This window comes from Pempheris klunzingeri, chromosome 2, assembly GCF_042242105.1.
Source record: "Pempheris klunzingeri isolate RE-2024b chromosome 2, fPemKlu1.hap1, whole genome shotgun sequence".
NCBI lineage: Eukaryota > Metazoa > Chordata > Actinopteri > Acropomatiformes > Pempheridae > Pempheris > Pempheris klunzingeri.
This window is the reverse complement of record NC_092013.1, coordinates 28,735,130-28,752,568: the sequence shown is the minus strand read 5'-3', so window position 1 is coordinate 28,752,568 and position 17,439 is coordinate 28,735,130. Positions and strand designations below refer to the sequence as shown.

General features: G+C 42.7%; 1 protein-coding gene across 1 annotated transcript; it reads right to left on the bottom strand.

Annotated features, from left to right (window-relative positions):
- Positions 1 to 903: 903 nt before the first annotated feature.
- efcc1 (EF-hand and coiled-coil domain containing 1) lies at positions 904 to 16,975 on the bottom strand. The gene is made up of 8 exons (XM_070848724.1): positions 16,301 to 16,975; positions 14,680 to 15,119; positions 7,018 to 7,166; positions 6,013 to 6,148; positions 4,542 to 4,698; positions 1,886 to 2,044; positions 1,248 to 1,317; positions 904 to 1,087 (listed from the first exon to the last, which is right to left on the bottom strand). The coding sequence occupies exons 1-8, from the start codon at positions 16,973 to 16,975 to the stop codon at positions 954 to 956; spliced, it is 1,920 nt and encodes a 639-aa protein (XP_070704825.1). The 3' UTR covers positions 904 to 953.
- Between the last annotated feature and the right edge of the window lie 464 nt (positions 16,976 to 17,439).

Sequence of the window (17,439 nt, the reverse complement as noted above, 5' to 3'; positions counted from 1 at the left end):
TGATTAGTGTAGCAGGTTGATGTACTGCATTCAACAAGTCTGCATCTGTCTGTAACCTGTAATGAACTACAGGCTTTAGGCCGACCAGAAACAGCTGGACAGTCCCATTCCTTGATCTTAGAAACAGCAGGTGGCAAAACAATCTCAAGTCAAGGTCCACTTACTTATTCTGAACTTTTGACCATATCTCATGGTCTTTATCAACAGGTGGATTTTGCTCAGATGTCAGGGAATTGAAATTGAAATGAGATGGTTGAAGATTTACAAAAAAATCAATCTGTGTGCTGATGAAAACCCTGCGATATGGTCAAAAACTCTGGTAGAAACTCCAGTTTCTAGAAAAGAAAGAAGCGGGTGTAAGCCTGACTGTGAGTGTTTACATTTTGCTGGGCTTTTTCATTGGTCCAGTTCTTGTGATGTGTGTACCACTGGCAGATGAGCCCCTGAGGGTCCTGAGGGTTGCCAAGTACACATTAATAGCATTCCCCACATCGGGTCAAACATAGTAGGCTGCACGTCTCTGCTACGCTCCGTTTGATCTTGAACTGCAGACTTAGATGAATGAAGGCACTGATCAATTCCAGCAGGGATGCTATAGACCTCTTGGCCGGTGGAGGTCGGTACATTTCAAAGACTACTTTATGCCCCTTTAAGGTTTAGCTTATTTCAACATTTTCACATTCAGAACTCTGTTGTGGAAAAAAGAAAATCCATATTGGATTATGAAAGAATTATGTGCAACAAAAGAACTTAGAAAAAAATGAATAAGCAAGAATTTCCTTTATAAGTAATAAAGCCCTTTGCTACACAAATTAACATTCTAGACTAATATCCCTTATAGATAGTAGGGTCTGGGGAGTAAATAAGCCTCAGTATAATACACTATACACATGGTTCAGTGCCCTCTGGAGAGGCTGCTGGAGCACCACTGGCCCAGCAGGAGGCAGTCTTGATTAGCAGGAGATGATGAGGGTGTTCAGGGACTGCTGACTCTGTGTTCGCTCCAGAGGTCCACCCGTAGACAGGATCTCACAGGCAGCCAGCTCATGATAGAGAGCGTTGAGCACCTCCAGAATGTGGGCTTTCCCTGTGCAAAAACAGAACAGATGTGACTGCTCAGGGAGTCATGTTACAGGCGACCTGACCAGAATCTAATTCAGCTCCCCGCCCACAGTAACTGTACATTTTCATTATCACATTTTGACAGGACTTGTATTGATTTTACTGGCCGTGTGAGCTCTTCTAACCGTGCTGCGGGTCACTGCAAGACTCCAAAGTGCTGAGCAAGATTTTCCCGAGGGACCTCCGCGAGACATTCTGAAACAAGAGATTGCTGTTCTCAGATGACTATCAGGCAATTAACAGGCACTTTAACAGGCAATCTGAGTCTTGTAACCACAGAGGCTCTCACACATGTTCAACAAAAGGAATTAATTCACCCTCAGATCTGCAATTAATCTCCCACCACTAGGGATACATTACAAAAGCATGGCTGAAAACAATGACAGGTAAGACATCTGTTTGCTGACTCAAAAGGTCAAAGTGGACTTTTAATTTCGAAGGATTCGTGGATGAACGTTCATATGGAGGTTTGTCCTGAACAATGCTAGTGAAAACTTTCAATTTGCTTTTCTGTCTGGTGTCTAACCCGAGCAGATCATTCCAGTGCAAGCGTGGGTGGATTTCTCTGAACTGCCAACTCAGCACGATGATTTCCACTACTTTGAGTTTCAGTAAAGAGTTTTGGTTCACATGATGGTCTGTCTGCTGTTCACAAGATTTTTATTATGAAAAACATGTTGAATATTCACAGAAAGCCTTGGTTGTTTTGCGGTTTTGACCTCCTCTGACTCGACAGTGCAGTTCTCCTGTGACTGTGACTGACCAGGTCCCTGAGCTGCTGCAGGAGCTGCAGGATGTCCACAAGTTTCTCCTCCACCAGCGACAGACGAACCCTCTCTGTCTCCAGCATCTGCAGCTCCATCTGAAGCAGCTCCGTCTCCTCAGCCTTCTGCTGCAGCTCCTGCACTAGAGAGTCCTTCATCTGGTAAAACACAACACAAACCAGTAACCTCCTCCTGTCCGTCACAGGTCAGGTCTCATTCCATGGTTCATCTGAACTCAGGTTTAAAAAAAAAAAACAAGCCCTATTGGAATTACACAAAGAACACTAAAGCACAAAGAAAACACTAAAGAAGCATTCAGACCCCTTATGATAAGTAAAAGTACTATTACCAACAACTGTTACTAACTGTTACAAACAACAGTCCTGCATTGAAAATATGCTTTCAGCATTAAAAGCCACAGTACTCAGTATGAAAAGGGGCCCCTATGCCTGTTGTACTACTATATTCTATCAGCAGATTATTAATCCTCATCATTCATGCCATAGCAGGACTTTACTGTTGGAATTGGTATAGCTGGAGTCTATTTTGGACTATCTAATATTGCACTGCAGCTAATGATTATTTTCATTCTGGATCCGCTGTTTGATTGATTGTGTGGTTTGTAAAAATGGTAAAAACAGTAAGAAATGCCATCAGAATGAGCCAGAGCTCAAAGTGACTCCTTCACAATGCTTGTTGTATCATAACAGCAGACCAAACCTCAACATTATTAAAAATATATTCAAATCATTCAAATGAAAAGCTGCAAATCTTCACATCTGAGAAGCTGGAACCATGAAATATTTGACATGAAAATTGACTCCTGAATCAGAGTAGCTGCCAATTAACTGTACTTAGTTTAATTAGGGTTAAGGGTGGTTTATTAGATTATTAGGGTAGTTGAATTGATTACAAAACGACATATTATATTAACACTATTTTGAGTACAGAAATCATAATTAAAAAAATAACTAGTAACTAAAGCTATCAGAAAAAAGTACGACATTTCCCTCTGAGATCTAATGCAGCAGAAGGAGCATGAGTAGCATGAAGTGACATCACAGGAAAACAGTAACAGTAGTAAAACTTGAGTAAATGTACTTAGTTAGATTCCACCACTGAGATACTGCACAAGAAATCAGTGTGCTTTACAGTTCGGGGCTAACAGGAAATAATACAAGATGTGCCTCGATGCTTGTTTGTTTTCTAGGATCTGTCTCACTGTCTCACCACTGTTACATGTTTTCCACCTGTGAGTAGCATCAGTGTGTGGCACAGTTTTGACTTTAAAGAGGTCTTGCACACCAAGTCTGAGTGACAGGTGTGATGGATGAAAAGCTTTTTTGAGTTGAAAAGGAAGTAAAAGAATCTCAGACACTGTCCATCACTTGAACCTTGCTTTCAACAGCAGAGTAAAAAAAAACAACAGGTTCAGACAGACAACAGGAATAAATACGTATATAATTGGTTGGTAACTATTTTCAGCAGGGGGACTAATAGGAATTTGGTGCTTTGGTGAATATTTACAACAGCATGAAGGTGTGGAACTGAGTCAAAATAAACCACAGTGGATGTGTCTGTGTGTGTGTGTGTGTGTGTGTGTGTGTGTGTGTGTGTGTGTGTTCATGGTAATGAAGGAACATGTCACGCAGTGCAACTCGGAGGCTCACTGGTGGGTTTTTGGAGCTCCATGATACAAAGGAGAAAGATATATCAGCCTTTGGATACACAGCACTTGTTAAAGGGATCAATTCGTCGCTGCCTTTGGTCTTTTCTCGGGATTTGTTGAAAATAAGAAAAATGTAGAATACCAGCAAACTTGTTCTTTAAGACCAAGCACAGATGAAGCGGCTTGTCACAAAATCAGCTGGACATGTCACTCTGTTTTGGCCGGTAGGCCTGTTACACAGCTTAATACAATATCAATATACAAATGTAAATGCATGTCAAATGAGGAAAGTCTGAGTGAGTTTTGAGCCGATGATGCCTGCCAAAAATGTTGGAAATCCCTACAGTGCCTTTACGTCATAGCACATTGAAGGACAAAGGTCTCACCTCACACATCCTGCACATAAACAAAGCCTCACAGTCAGGACTTTGTTTAGTTTTAACTTTTCCTCTCTGAGCGCTGAGACATTCTGGGAACACATTACATCATCACGGCTCCCCTTCTGTCCGTCTTCCTGTGTTGTGAAAATACTACTCAACTGTAACAAGAGGGCTTTAATTTATGATATTCCTAAGTGTCATGCGGGACAAGGGGGGAGTGTTTCTGTGGTCGGCTCCAGTGAGAGACAGCTGCAAACACACCCACACACACACACACACACACACACACACACACACACACACACACACACACACACAGGGAGGCTTTGGTGCTGCTGCTGGTGGTTTGGTTAGGTGGAAGCTGCAGGATCAAGCCACTAGCTGTGGTTTTGCCTTTGAAGCCCTCCACTTTCATAACAACCTTCAGCAGTCCTCTCTAATCTAGTTTAACACAGCGCACACAGCCACAAAATGCCTTGTGATGTAAAGCAAGGCACAACGTTGTCCAGAGAGAACAATTTCATTTAAACTGATCCAGCAGAGCAGGGCAGAGAGGATGCTGTAGGAGCCCACCCTGGTGGGACGGAGGTGAGTGGTGGTTCGTACCTGGTACATGTCTATCTCCGACTGGCTCTCCTTCAGCTCCAGCTGCTTATGCAACCTGGTCACCCTCTCCAGGAGCTCCACCACAGCGCTGCAGCTCTCCTCGCTCCTGGAGCTCCCAAAATTAGACATCAGCTTCTTGAACGCCTTGTCGTCGCACCTGGTCAGCAACACGCACCAGAGAAAAGAAACTCTATCAGGCACACAGAGCTGCAGTGGCTGTCAGATGGGATGGTCTCATTATTGTTCCTCACGGTTGTGAGCAGTTTTACTGTTACTCGCAGCATTTTACTGTATATTTAGTCTTTGTTCAAAGCTCTAGGCTGGAGCAAACTACCATGTTTGCTAGTCTGTTGCTTCTTACTAAAATAATCATTTTACATGTTTCCAAAGTATGTTTCGAACATTGAACTGACTGACTGATATAGACAGGATAAGCAGTTACAGAAACAGTAACAGTGTCTTTTCATTTCTGTAGATTCATCTCTATATTGCTGGGCGACAGATTCCACAACTCTAATATACTTGACACATAACATAACACATACTTAAGGATTAACACTTAACAAAGGATTAATTAACACCACTAATAATAAATCTAATAAATGTGTGTAATGTGAAAGTGAATGCATAGTGGCTTATCACACCACATGGAGTTCAGCAGCAAAGGGTGACACAGAGGTTTTTCTCAAACAAGCAATTTCAGTGATTCAGTTTTTCTATTCTCATCAACCTTATTTTCCAGCTGCCTCAGGTAACTATTTTCAGTTTAAAAGCTCTGATATACCCACACATTTAGCAACTAAGCTGGCTGGTGAAGAGTCTCGTTCTTTTGTCCCCCACTGGCCAAAAAGACTTTGGTTGTTTTGAATCTGTTTTCACAAGCTTGCTTTTTTTCTACTCAGAGCAGAAAAACGCCCGACGACATTTGGGTTTTTTTCCCCAATGTCCCAACAGCTGAACTGAGATCTGTGGTGGTCTCATCTATCGCACAGATCTCTGTTTACCGTCTCCAACACTCTATTTGAGGTTCAGACTCTCACCCTCAATCAGAGCCAGAGCTCATCAAGTGTCCTCTGCCTGTACATTGTTAATGCAGATGTTTTTTCACAAGGTAAGGTAACTAGCTTCTAACTATCTAACTAATTAACTATCAAAATAATAAAAAACAACAGTTAGGCTAAATAAATATGACTGGCTCAGTTCTAAATAGGCCAAGTATTTAGTTTTTTGCAAGTTTTCACCGATTAAAAAAATGAAGGAATGTATAATATTATGTATAATATCAATATAGGCCTACTTAGATGATCCTAACACTGTTAAAACTTGGAAAATAGGATTTTTTTTTCACACTTGCTTCACTTCCGACATGTACTGTCTGTGGAAAATGTGACATTAATCTTATGTTGTGGTCCATTGTGCTGGCTATCCTATCAGGAAACCGAGGCAGACCCTGAAACAATCCTTGCTTTACCTTTCTCCACAGCAGGACAGCCTGGTCAAGATCCTCTTCACCTCATCCACCTGCCTCTGCTGATCTCCGGTCCACTTGTCCTCCTCCTCGTCGGAGGCAGCCTGGCCCTCTACTGAACGAAACAGCTGCTCCTCCACTAGACACCACAACACACGCCGTCAATAATATAATCAGTCATCATTACCATAAAGGGTGCTGGCCTTTGGTGTGGGGCCTCAGACTACAGCTGAAATGAAATCATTGGTTAGTTGGTTAGTTGAGCGAAAGAGAATTTATCAGTAACTATCTCAATCCTTTTTTTTTTTTACATTAAGATTTTATTACAGATTTTCCTTGGCAAACAGCGGAGGAAGTCAGTGTGACAATACAAGGACAGACATAGCTATTACACAAACAAGACAAACTAGTGGAAAGGGGGAAATAGAGGCTGACAGTATTGAATTATTTTGAGTATGTCTTTTATATTTGACACATAGTGTGACCATAGGGACACAAATCCATGTGGTTTGACTGTTGATCGAACATATATATATATACACACAATAATAAGATGTCACATTGGGGTCTGAGAGGATGTTGCATTCATTTCACTATTTTCAGTTTTAAAAACTGAACAATTAATCTAATAATTATAAAACCTTCGATATGTAAAAATACTATATGTGAGTGTAAAGGATTTTGTTGGAAGTGCTCACACACACACACACACACATATATATATATATATATATATATATATATATATATATACACACATCAAAATCATTAATTTTCTATCGTGTTTAGATGGTAACCATAGATTGTATGCATTATTTCTTCAACCAGCATTGTTGTTTGTCATTATGTACCACTAACCCTAACACTAACTTAACCCTAAGCCTAAGTCCTAATGCAAGAGTGTCACCATCTACATGGAACCTTGATTTTCTAATAATTTTCTTCATGCTGGTGAAGTAAAGAGCCGATAGCCCTGCTTTCTGTTCCCTCATGGGAAACAAGTCTTACTTTTATCTGGGGTTGTCACAGCACGCCCTGTCGGAGAACAGCGGTCATGTTGGGAGTCTGAGCAGCATCTTTGGCCCGTCCTGCTGCCAACACTCAGCTGCTGCTCTGCCCTGGTGCTGCTTGGGAGTTGTAGTTTTGACACCTCTGACCTGAGAGAGAGAGAGAGCGCAGTAAGTTCAATGTAGCTGTTTGTCTGAATGTTCTCTGCAATTACACGAGCCCATCTTTGTTGCTATGAATGTCACGCAAAACGACACTGACCGAAGGGATACAACTGCTCCGAGATGAGAAAGACTCAGTCCAAACCAATTGCAAGCATCAAAGAGAACATATCAAGTAACACAAGGCAGTGTGTATTAAGCCACATCTACAACCGCCATGATAATTTTATAGAGGCCTGTGATGTTGTATGCCAAATCTGGGTGGGGTAATTGAAGCCAGACATTGTATCTTTAAGACATTTTTACAGTAAAGTGGGTCAGTGGTAGAATGACGCTGTTACTGTGCATGAATTAGCTTGCAAGATGTGAGGTAAAAGCACGCAGGCTGACACTGGATGGAACAAAAGTGGAGCACAGAAATGTTTGAGAACACGAACACTTTTCTAAGCTCTGCTCACATTCTCATAGAAATGCATGTCACACCTTTATTCTTAATGTCATGCTCTCCCATACGTCAAAGGCACATTCAAACATTTCTTGCTGAAAAAACAGACTGTAGTTTGCACGGATCAATCGTTCTGTAATGGTTTGAATTTTCTAGGTTTCTCCTGCTGTCTGCTCTTTGTGTTGGGGGGAAATCCGATAGGGGGCCTTCGTAAATCACAGAGTAAGTGTTTCCAGATGATGATGTCTTGCCGGAAAAAAAAAAGAGAAAATCTCAAAAAGGTTTTCAACAGCCTGACTCCCCGAAAAAAGAAAAAAAGTTAGAGCACTCATGCTTATATCCTGTTGGCACGAGGGAGACTATGCCGTAAGACAACATTATACATCTGTGTACAACTTTAGGCTTCTTTGTGCAAAACTGGGGAGAAACAACTGACTTCACTGAGGGTCAAAGATTACGGCATGATTTTAGACAATCAATCAGAGACTCATGTTTAAGTTAGCGGGGGCCATGGTGGAGGAAAGGAGTTAGCTCAAGAGGGCCAGCAGCTGCAGCCACACCAACATGGTACTGATGCATGGACGTGAACACACACACACAAAACTTTGCTGGTTGCTGTGGAGACACTCCGACTCTGGAATGAACTGGTGGCAGGCTTTTTCAAATGCAAGCTTTGGTGTGACTAATTGCACTTTAATTGACAGTGGTTGGAGGAAGGCTGCTGCCTCTGTCTAGTGAATACTGTAGCGAGGCCACAGCTTCTGGCTCGGGCCTTTGACATACATAGAAAATGTCTTTGTGTCCCGAGAGACAAAGAAGGGTTCCAACAGACACCCTCACTTCTGAAGCTAGTAAGAATGGCCTCCAGACTGTCATATGAAAACTGACTCTAATTTGTTTTTGTCTGTGCATGAGATTTAAACTGCTTAAGGAGGGTTTCCCATCACATGGTTTGACAGTGATGAGGTACTGTGGTGGTGCTGAGCATGATAATTCCAACTAGATGAACACAGACACCTGAAAGCAGTCCAGACAGACGTCTTGGATAGTGGTCAGACTGTGGGATGCAGCAGACATAGACATGGACCAAATACAAGAGCAGCATGGGTGGGATTGACTTGCCGAAATGAAAATATCTGTTCATTTGCTTATTTGACTGAGAGAGAGAAAAATACACTGCAGACTTTGAAGTGTAATATGAGTGTAAACATCTTTTTTTTCCACATATGAGAGATGACAAGTTGTTGAAAATTCTACCAGAATATATCGTTATGTGACATTTTCACAATATGTACTAATGTTTAACATTTTGTGCACAGACACAACTTAAAGCTGCACTAATCAATACTGATCAGTACCAACAATAATGTGACAGCAGTAAACAGGACAACTCAGTTTTAGCTTCTTTCAGCTATTTCAGCTTTGGGCATTTAACTTTATTGTTCCTACTGTACACTACCTGCGCAGCCCCAAAAAGACAGACACATAACTTCAAATGAATGCTAATGTTTAGCCTCTAGTGGCTCATTATTTTGACTTTATAGTAGTTTCACAGTACAGACCACAAACTCAAGAATCCTGTTTCCAGCAGAGCAATAGCTGGAGCTTTCACAAAAAGGCCCTGATAAACCACCTGCTCAGCACAACACCGCAAACAGACAAAGGTTAGAGACTAGCATATGAAAGCACTCTAAGTGTCTAAGAGCACTTGGAGGAGACCAAAACAGAGCCAAAGGGAGAGCGAATACTGTACTGTACTGAGCAGCTGGTGGAAGGATGCATTCATATAAATGCAATGTTGTGTGTTGCGCGTTGTTGTTTGCTGGACTAGTAAACAGGAAATTGTTTGCTAAAAACAGAAGCCATTCAATACAACAGGGCTGTGTCAGTCTTTGTCAGTTCATTTTGGAGTTCCTCCCCCAAGAGGTAAAAACGGATTACTGCTGAATTAAACATTCTAACTTAAAGAACATTTGGCATTTGTACTGCTTATCATGTGTCCTGTTTTCTAAGGACATAATTCAGCTGGTGTATCAAAAGTATTTAGAAAAAGGCCTATTTTTTCGAGGAAGTGGAGCAGATAGATAATCAGTTTACCATTTCCCCTCTTTTATCATATTCCTGTATCAAAGGCACCTCTTGGCTTATCTGTATCCAAAATTAAATTGAGACTCATTAATGAAATGTAAGACTGCATGTGATTATATATTACATTTTTTTTTTTTTTACAGTAAAGGAAAATGTCTTATAATTCTTAGATTGGTATATTATTGGCTTGACACTTAAGCTCTTGGCAGAGAAAAAGAACCAGTGGTATAGTTAAATGTATGTGGAAGCATTTTGTAGCCTATGCAGGTCTAATCATTACTACATCCCTCAAGGCACACTCTCAGGAGTAAAATTATACATGAAGAGCTCCATTGTGCTATGTCAGGGCATTTCTAATTAATATGATCCTGTATTCTGCCCTATTAGCATCAGTCAAAAGCTCTTTCAGCCTGTGGAAGCTAGTCCAGCTGTTTGTTGTTAGCGCCAGGACACCCAGAGTTTTCCCTGTGTTTATCACAGTGTGGCACTGAAGTGAACTTTCCATCAACACTCCCACCCCCCACCGCCCCATCACTGGTCCTCCTCCTCCTCCATACCCTGAAGAGCAGTTTCCTCTTTCAGGTGTCATCAGTCAATGACAGTCTCCTTTCTCTGCAGAGGTTAAAAATGAGGGCACGCTGTAAACCTGAGCTTGAACTTGAAGTTCAGCGCTTGTTGGTGCCCTGCGGCCATGACAGAGACGGGTGAGGGGTCATGTTTACATAGCTGACAGATATTAATCAAGTCCTTTTGGGTCACACCCATAACATGAGGTGGTTTCTGGGATACAAATAAAGCCACTTCAACGATGTGATTATTATTTAGCACTAGCTGAGGAATTAATCCAAAAACCAATGGCTGTAACATGTACAGAATGTAGTAAAGCTTTCTTAGCAAGGAAAGTGCAAAGAAACCCCCAAAGTTAAACAAATAAGGGTATTAAAAGTAAAGGGAACTATACATTGGTAGAAGTCCAACATGGGTGGGTGGCATGAGTTTATAAGATATTTTGCGTGTGATGTATTTCTGCTGATGTCAGCATACCTCCAAACCAGAGGGAGGGAACGCAGGGCAGCAGTTCAATGTGAAAATGAGCCCACTTGGCAGTGTGAGCTTTTGAAGGCTGTTCAAGAACAACAGTAAGGAAGCAGCAGCAGAATGCCACAGGTCCCACACATCCCTTGAGTGTGTCCTTTCCACATTATTTAAAGGGCAGGAATGCCGCGGCAGCACCTGCTCCACACAATGCTGCAGCTCTTGTGCAGAGGCGGATAAATAGTCTGCTAGACACTCCTCTCCTCTCCGCTTTAAGGCGCCATGCAGAGAGCATGAAAAGGCTGGGAGATTATGCCTCCCCTGGGGGCTGCCTTCAGAGGGCCAGGGGTTAGAGGCACACAGAGAAGAAGTCTGCGGGCGTGCTGATAAAACGAAAAGCGAGTTTTAAACTTGCACACTTTGGACACATGTGCTTGGGTATGCTCTCTAGAAATCCCTGGACTATATATACAGAGACACCTGGAATCAAGAGGATAATGAAACTGAAGCCGTTCTGGATGACAGTTCATTTAAACGAGTGACTTTGTATCTCCAATTTACATCTTCTCTTTGGAACACAACAAGAAGATAGAAAGATGAATGAAGTCGTTCCTCTTTGTGGGCCTTGCAAAACATGTCTGTCATTTGATGAACAAACAGTTCAGTGTTTGCTTCTTCCTCCAGATGGTCGACTTTCCTCCCCCTCATTTCGTTTTGTTCCTCTCACCGTGCTTCCTATTGTCTAAGCCCTCTGGCCCACAGAGCTCTATGGGCTACAGTGACTGATTTAGACTCCTTCTCCTTCTGGAGTTAAAAAAAAAAGAGCAGAAATAAAAGTGACACGTTTAGACGATCCCAGTGGTATACAAAGACCAATTAATTCCAGCCGAAGGCGCGACTCCCATCCGAGTATCACCTTCTGCTATGTTCTAGCAAATAATCCAAAGAAATCACAGACATGTTATGTAACAACGCCCACACATCTTAGGTTTCATACCAATGACCACAATTTTTTACACCCACTTCTGCTGAGAAGCTGATGGAAAGCTGAAAGGAAATTGTCTAGATAATCAACAAAAACATTGCAAATCACATGACAGGAGCTGTTCCACAGCTCAAGAAATATGCCAACTGGCTGAGATTTAGATGAGAAAAAATGATACCACACTCGTGTTTGTACGGTAAATATATAGCCAAAGAAAGCTGGATACAAAGTGTTATCCCTCTGGACAGAGCCTGACTAGCTTTGTCCCATTATTTCCAGCCAAGCGCTAAGCTGAGAGCTAACTGGCTGCTGGCTGAAGGTTCACATTCACCATAGCGACACGCGAGTGGTATTAATCTTCTACTCGAAATTTCGGCAAGAAAGCCTGCACATTTATTCCTTGAAATTCCTTTTGTTTGCAAAACTATACTCAGAGGCCCACTGGACCAGGTGAAATGGATGGTTATTCTAGTGGGTTAGAACTCACACTAGATGCTTTACCAGCACAAGGAGGCATAAGCATTGACTAGATCCATCTTTATTATCACGGTGCTTAAGTGGAATCTGAAGGACCAAAACGGTGCCAGTTCCCATCCACCCCCCCAAGCCATGTAACTCTGTATCTCTGAGATCCAGCAGCATCGAAGTTAATCTCATTATTTGTCACAGCAGTTTAGGAATAAGCCGCTGGGATAAAGTTACGGTCAATCATTTCAACAGAAACCTCCACACAGTACTTCATCTCTAAGCTCAACCACATATGATCTGAGACATCTGACACCGGGACGGCGCGTTGAAAGAGGAATGACTTCATGTTGAGGTGACTCACGTAAGAGTCGCACAGTTTATACGCAAGAAAACAATTGCATCCCACTCAAATCTTAAAACACAACACCACAACTGGCACCTACACTACTGACTAAAGTTAGGGATATTCGACTTTCAGGTGAAATGTATGGAAAATGTAAAAAGTGAATGCTACAGTGATATTATATCATGAAAGTAGGGCATTTAAGTAGAAGCATGCACTGGTCATTTTATTCATCTCAAACAATTTATTGAAAGAAAATCTACCAACAGTGGTAGGTATACCACAACAAAACATTTTCAGTGTCTCAATAAATTGGGATGTGGCCAAAGGACGTCCACTCCTCTCCTTTCTGTGACTCTTCCAGTCTCTGTATCACTGTTCCAACCTCCTGATGACACTCTGTGACCCTCTAAGCTCAGTGAACACCTCCGTCTGAGGACTTCCTGTTTGAAGCCTCCAGTGTTGAGGTGCTGCTGATCAACTGTTAGGTGTCGTCTTGGTCTCATGATGTCAGAATGTGAACAGCAGGATGAGGAGGACTGTTTAAATACCAATTCTAACTGAAGCAGGAAATGTATTGGTGGATTCATGGATCAAACCTGTTGTGAATGTTGCTGTTAAGCTTCTTGTTAGAGAACAGCAGCTGGTGCAGAAAGTACTGAGACACTGAACAGTTGGACATGTGCATTCAAAGGTTTAGAGAAGGTCACATTAAGTTCACCTGGAAAGGTTAGAATGCATTTTAGGTTCATCCTGAAATTTCACCCGAAAGCCGAATATCCCTAACTTTTAGTGAGTAGTGTATCTTCCTCTCCTCTCTCCTTGGATGAGACGTGACTGAGCAAGCATGAGGCTTTCAGTGGGAATATTCATGGAGCTTGGTTGCTAAGATCCATAGGACGGGGGTGCCTATGTGGTATTGTTCAGTTGGGAGCAGAGTGAAAGAAGTGAGCAGAGATTGATGAGAATGGTCAGTCTGTTGAGGTTCTCACTCAATGGAGCTTTCTCTTGACAAGTCAGGGCCTTTGTGGTGTTGAATTATTTGCCATTAGAGTATCAATGGAAGGGCAGTGAAAAGACTTTGGAACGCAGTCTGCATAGATTAGTGGAGTGTAGGGTTAAAGGAACGGGATTGTGGTTTCAAAATGTGTAATTTGGAATAATCTGAAGGTAGGTAGTAGTCAGTACTTCAATTATGTGGGTCTGGTTTGTGTGTAACTCGGTGTTTGACTTCATTATAACAGCATTATCTAGATGCTACAACCATTTAGAGCCATCTGCTACCTAAGAAAGCCAGACCTGCAGACGCTGATTATTGGTTAGAGCAGGAACAACAGACACAGAGATAAACATTAAACCAACGGCTTTGTACTTTAAAAGTCCAATTACACCCTTACTTCCACCAAAATGAATGGTTCCCAACAGTAGCTGAGCTCAGACAAGACCGACCTGCCACACACGATGCCTCTTAAATAAACTAAAACACAACGAGGCTGCAAATTGGAACAGTGAACCACATCAAGCCTTCATAAGTAGCATGGCAGAATTTTCTGGGCATAAAGCCAGAAGTAAACAGAGTCATTTTATTCTAGGAGGAATTATAATTCATTATGGTTCGTTCTAGCCACAAAGGCCTTCCTAATGTAGTAAACAGCCAAAAAAAAAAGTTCTTCTCATGACACGATGAACAGCCAGACACTTGTTTTGCTCAGGACTCGACAGCTGCAAGTTGTTAGTTTGTTTATACGATTTACACAATTTATTCATGTGATTATTTTGGTGTTCTATTATTCCTCAACTGCACAACAACACTCAGACCCTGGTGTCAAACTGCCTTCTCGATCTCTCTCTCTCTCTCTCTCTCTCTCTCCTAGAAATGTGTTTCTTCCCAAAATGAAATTGGTAACACAGTGAATACAGTGTAAGGCTGAATGAAGTGAAACAGTTCATCCTGATTATTGTGTGGTGACGTGACGCTTTTCAGTGTTTGTCTAGGATGCAGTGTTACCCAGATGCACTCAGTGACTACACCCTGAGCTGCAGAAATGTGTCCTGTTCTACTACTGCTGCAACATTAACATGGTGGTTTGGTTGGTGCTAAACTGCTGCGTGTGACACAGTGTTCCCAGTGTTTTACCTGTAGTAGAGGAGCTCTGATTCTAGCTGGAGGATGTGACTCTGCAGCGCTGGCACGTGACTGGCCTTGGCCTCCAGTTCCTTCACTTTACCCAGGCCGCTGAGCAGCGCCTGCCTGGCCTCTTCCACTTTCCTCCTCATGCCAGTCTGCTCCCTCCTCAGGGCTTGGTTGCAGTCCTCCAGAGCGGTCACAGTCTCTTTAGAGCTCCACAGTTCCTGCTCCAGTCTCTGATTACACAGCATGGCTTCCTCGACCTGTCGGTCTCTAGAGCTCCGCAGCAGTTCTATCTCATGGATTATGTTCTGCAGGCTCTTCAGGTTACTGTAGGTGCTGCTTCTCAGGTTGCTGTTGCTCATACTTTTCTGGGCAGCTTGTTTCTGATGGGCAACAAAACAGCCTTCCTCTGCTTTGTGTATGGAGTGGCTTTTCCATAGTCCTACCTGAACAGAGGTCAACAAGTGACTGGAGGGGACCAGAGAAACACATTCCTCACAACCAATATTGGACCTACTCAGTCACATCCCAGTGAATGTGACTGAGTAGGCCCAATTTATAAATCTTCTATTAAGGACTTGTAAATTGTATCTAACGGCTTTGTTCATAGATCACTTATAAGCCATCAATAAGAGCACCTTTTGGATTACCTTATAGGTTATGAAAAATATCTCTTGTTGGTGAGTCATTCAAGTCAGTGATAAACTCTTCTAATAAGAAGAGTTGTGAGCCATTATTCAGTGATATTGGATTTCTCACTTTATAATATACCACTAATTCTGCAGGTAAAATAAAAGTATCCATAAATGGTCACAGGTTTCAATAGCACGTTCCAATAAGGCATGCTTTATTAGGGTTTGGTAGTGAATACGTTGTAATTAGAGAAGCATTTGGGTTGTTGGGTTGTGAAAAATCTCTCTAAAAAAATGATACATTTCTTACTTTCTAATGAGCCACCAGGTCTGCTGTTATAACTGTTACTGTAACTGTTATAACTGTTACTGTAACTGTTATAACTGTTATTGTAATATACATAACAACTTGTAACAAATGACATTATCAATACCTAACAATACTAATGCTGATTACTCAGTTGTAAGGCACGGGTTGCCAGGCGGTGGACCTTGCTGGTGTTTACCTTCCTCCAGGATACAGGTTGATGTATGAACTCTTTGTCTGTTTAGACAGCTCTTTAGTTCGACACCCCTCCAGAGGACACTTTGACCACTTACCTTCTTTAAAAGGGAAGCAGGGCCTCTGAACCAGACTCCATTTATGTTCAAGTCATTAACATTTAAAGCAACAGACCTGATGGATCATCATAAGAACTTTTTTTTTTATCAATAACTAAGAACATTTTGAAAATAAACTAGTGTTTGCTGTTGGCTGGTTAGTAGTGAGAAACCTGGGCACCACTTATGAGCTAATAACTTGTAACCTGTGTCTTAATTACAGATGATAAGTTATACTCTACTGCTTGATCATTTATGAGCCATTAATAAACCCATTTTCTGTGTTTGTGGTTGTCTTTCCTGCATGTATGACTGTTGTGCTTAGTGACACTTGATATTTACAGTCAAACTTGTAGAAGAGTTTTGTGTGTTAGGCCAACAGCAGCATCACCCACCTGGAGAGCCAGACAGCGGGCATCGCTGCTCTGAAGTGCGGCTCTCATGTCCTCGATCAGCTCCCTCAAACTCGCATTCTCGTCCTCCAGCTTCGCTATTCGGTCCTCCGCTTCCTCCAGCGCCACTATCTCCTCGTAGCACTCTTTGGTGCAGGATCCCAGTCTGCAGCCGGAGGCGTGCCGTCCCTCCGAGGAGGCACAGGAGCCTCCGCTCACACCCACACAGAGCAGCTTCTCCCGCCGCCTCAGAGGGCTTCTCAGGCGGATCTGGGTCTCTATATGCTCGCTGTCCTTCCCGACCAGCAGCCGCCCATTCTCATACTGACACCCCGCCTTGGTGCTGAAGTATCCGCACAGTTTGGCGTGGAAGTGCCTGAAGGTGAGCTCGCTCGGTAAACTGTCCCAAACACCGGCGCACTCTGTATCCCCCGAGTCTTTGTTCAATCCCAAAACTTCGCACAGGATTTTAAAGTCCTCCACGGGGATTTTGCCTCCACCTTGATAGTCCATGTGATGGAAAATCTCCTGCAGGTACTGATCCAGTCCGGTGGCCAAAACTATGATCTCGTTCTCCACTCCCCGGTCCAGTCCGTAATGGTAAGCCAGGGTGCTGACTATCCATTGCGTCCTGCGCGCTGGTCGGCTGTACGGATCAACGGAGTCCATCGCATCCATCGTTTCCACCGAGCAACATCATATTTCCTCTAACTGGACATGAACGTTGTCTCCCCTAACACCTCCCTGTGTGTGCTCCATGCTTGTCCTCTCAGCAGAAACTCTAAGCACACTGTGCGGAGCTGAAACGAGGCGTGTGTTAAGACGGAGCAGATTTGAATTTAGCACAGCCCCCCATAATATCCCAAAACCAGGGGCCCCAACCAGGAGTCGGTAACATACACGAACTATAACGGTCCCACACTGCCCCTTGCCTGAGTGTAATTGCCACCAGGTGTGTAAACTTTTGTCATTCACTGGGGTTGGACCTTGTTAAGATGGAAGATGCCCAGGAGACCAATAGGCTGAGCTGCACAGCCACACTGTCTTTTTTTTTTTTTTTTTTTTTTTACAGCATGCTCTTTACGCAGAGCTCAAACACCCGCTTGTGCACGTCTTTCTGCACAGTTTGCACCTGGCTTTGT

Coding starts and splice junctions, on each gene's coding strand:
- efcc1 (XM_070848724.1), bottom strand. CDS start 16,975: ATGGATGCGATGGACTCCGTTGATCCGTACAGCCGACCAGCGCGCAGG. Junction 1,318..1,885: donor TGCAGCAGCTCAGGGACCTG/GTCAGTCACAGT, acceptor CTCTTGTTTCAG/AATGTCTCGCGGAGGTCCCT. Junction 1,088..1,247: donor TTGCAGTGACCCGCAGCACG/GTTAGAAGAGCT, acceptor GTTTTTGCACAG/GGAAAGCCCACATTCTGGAG.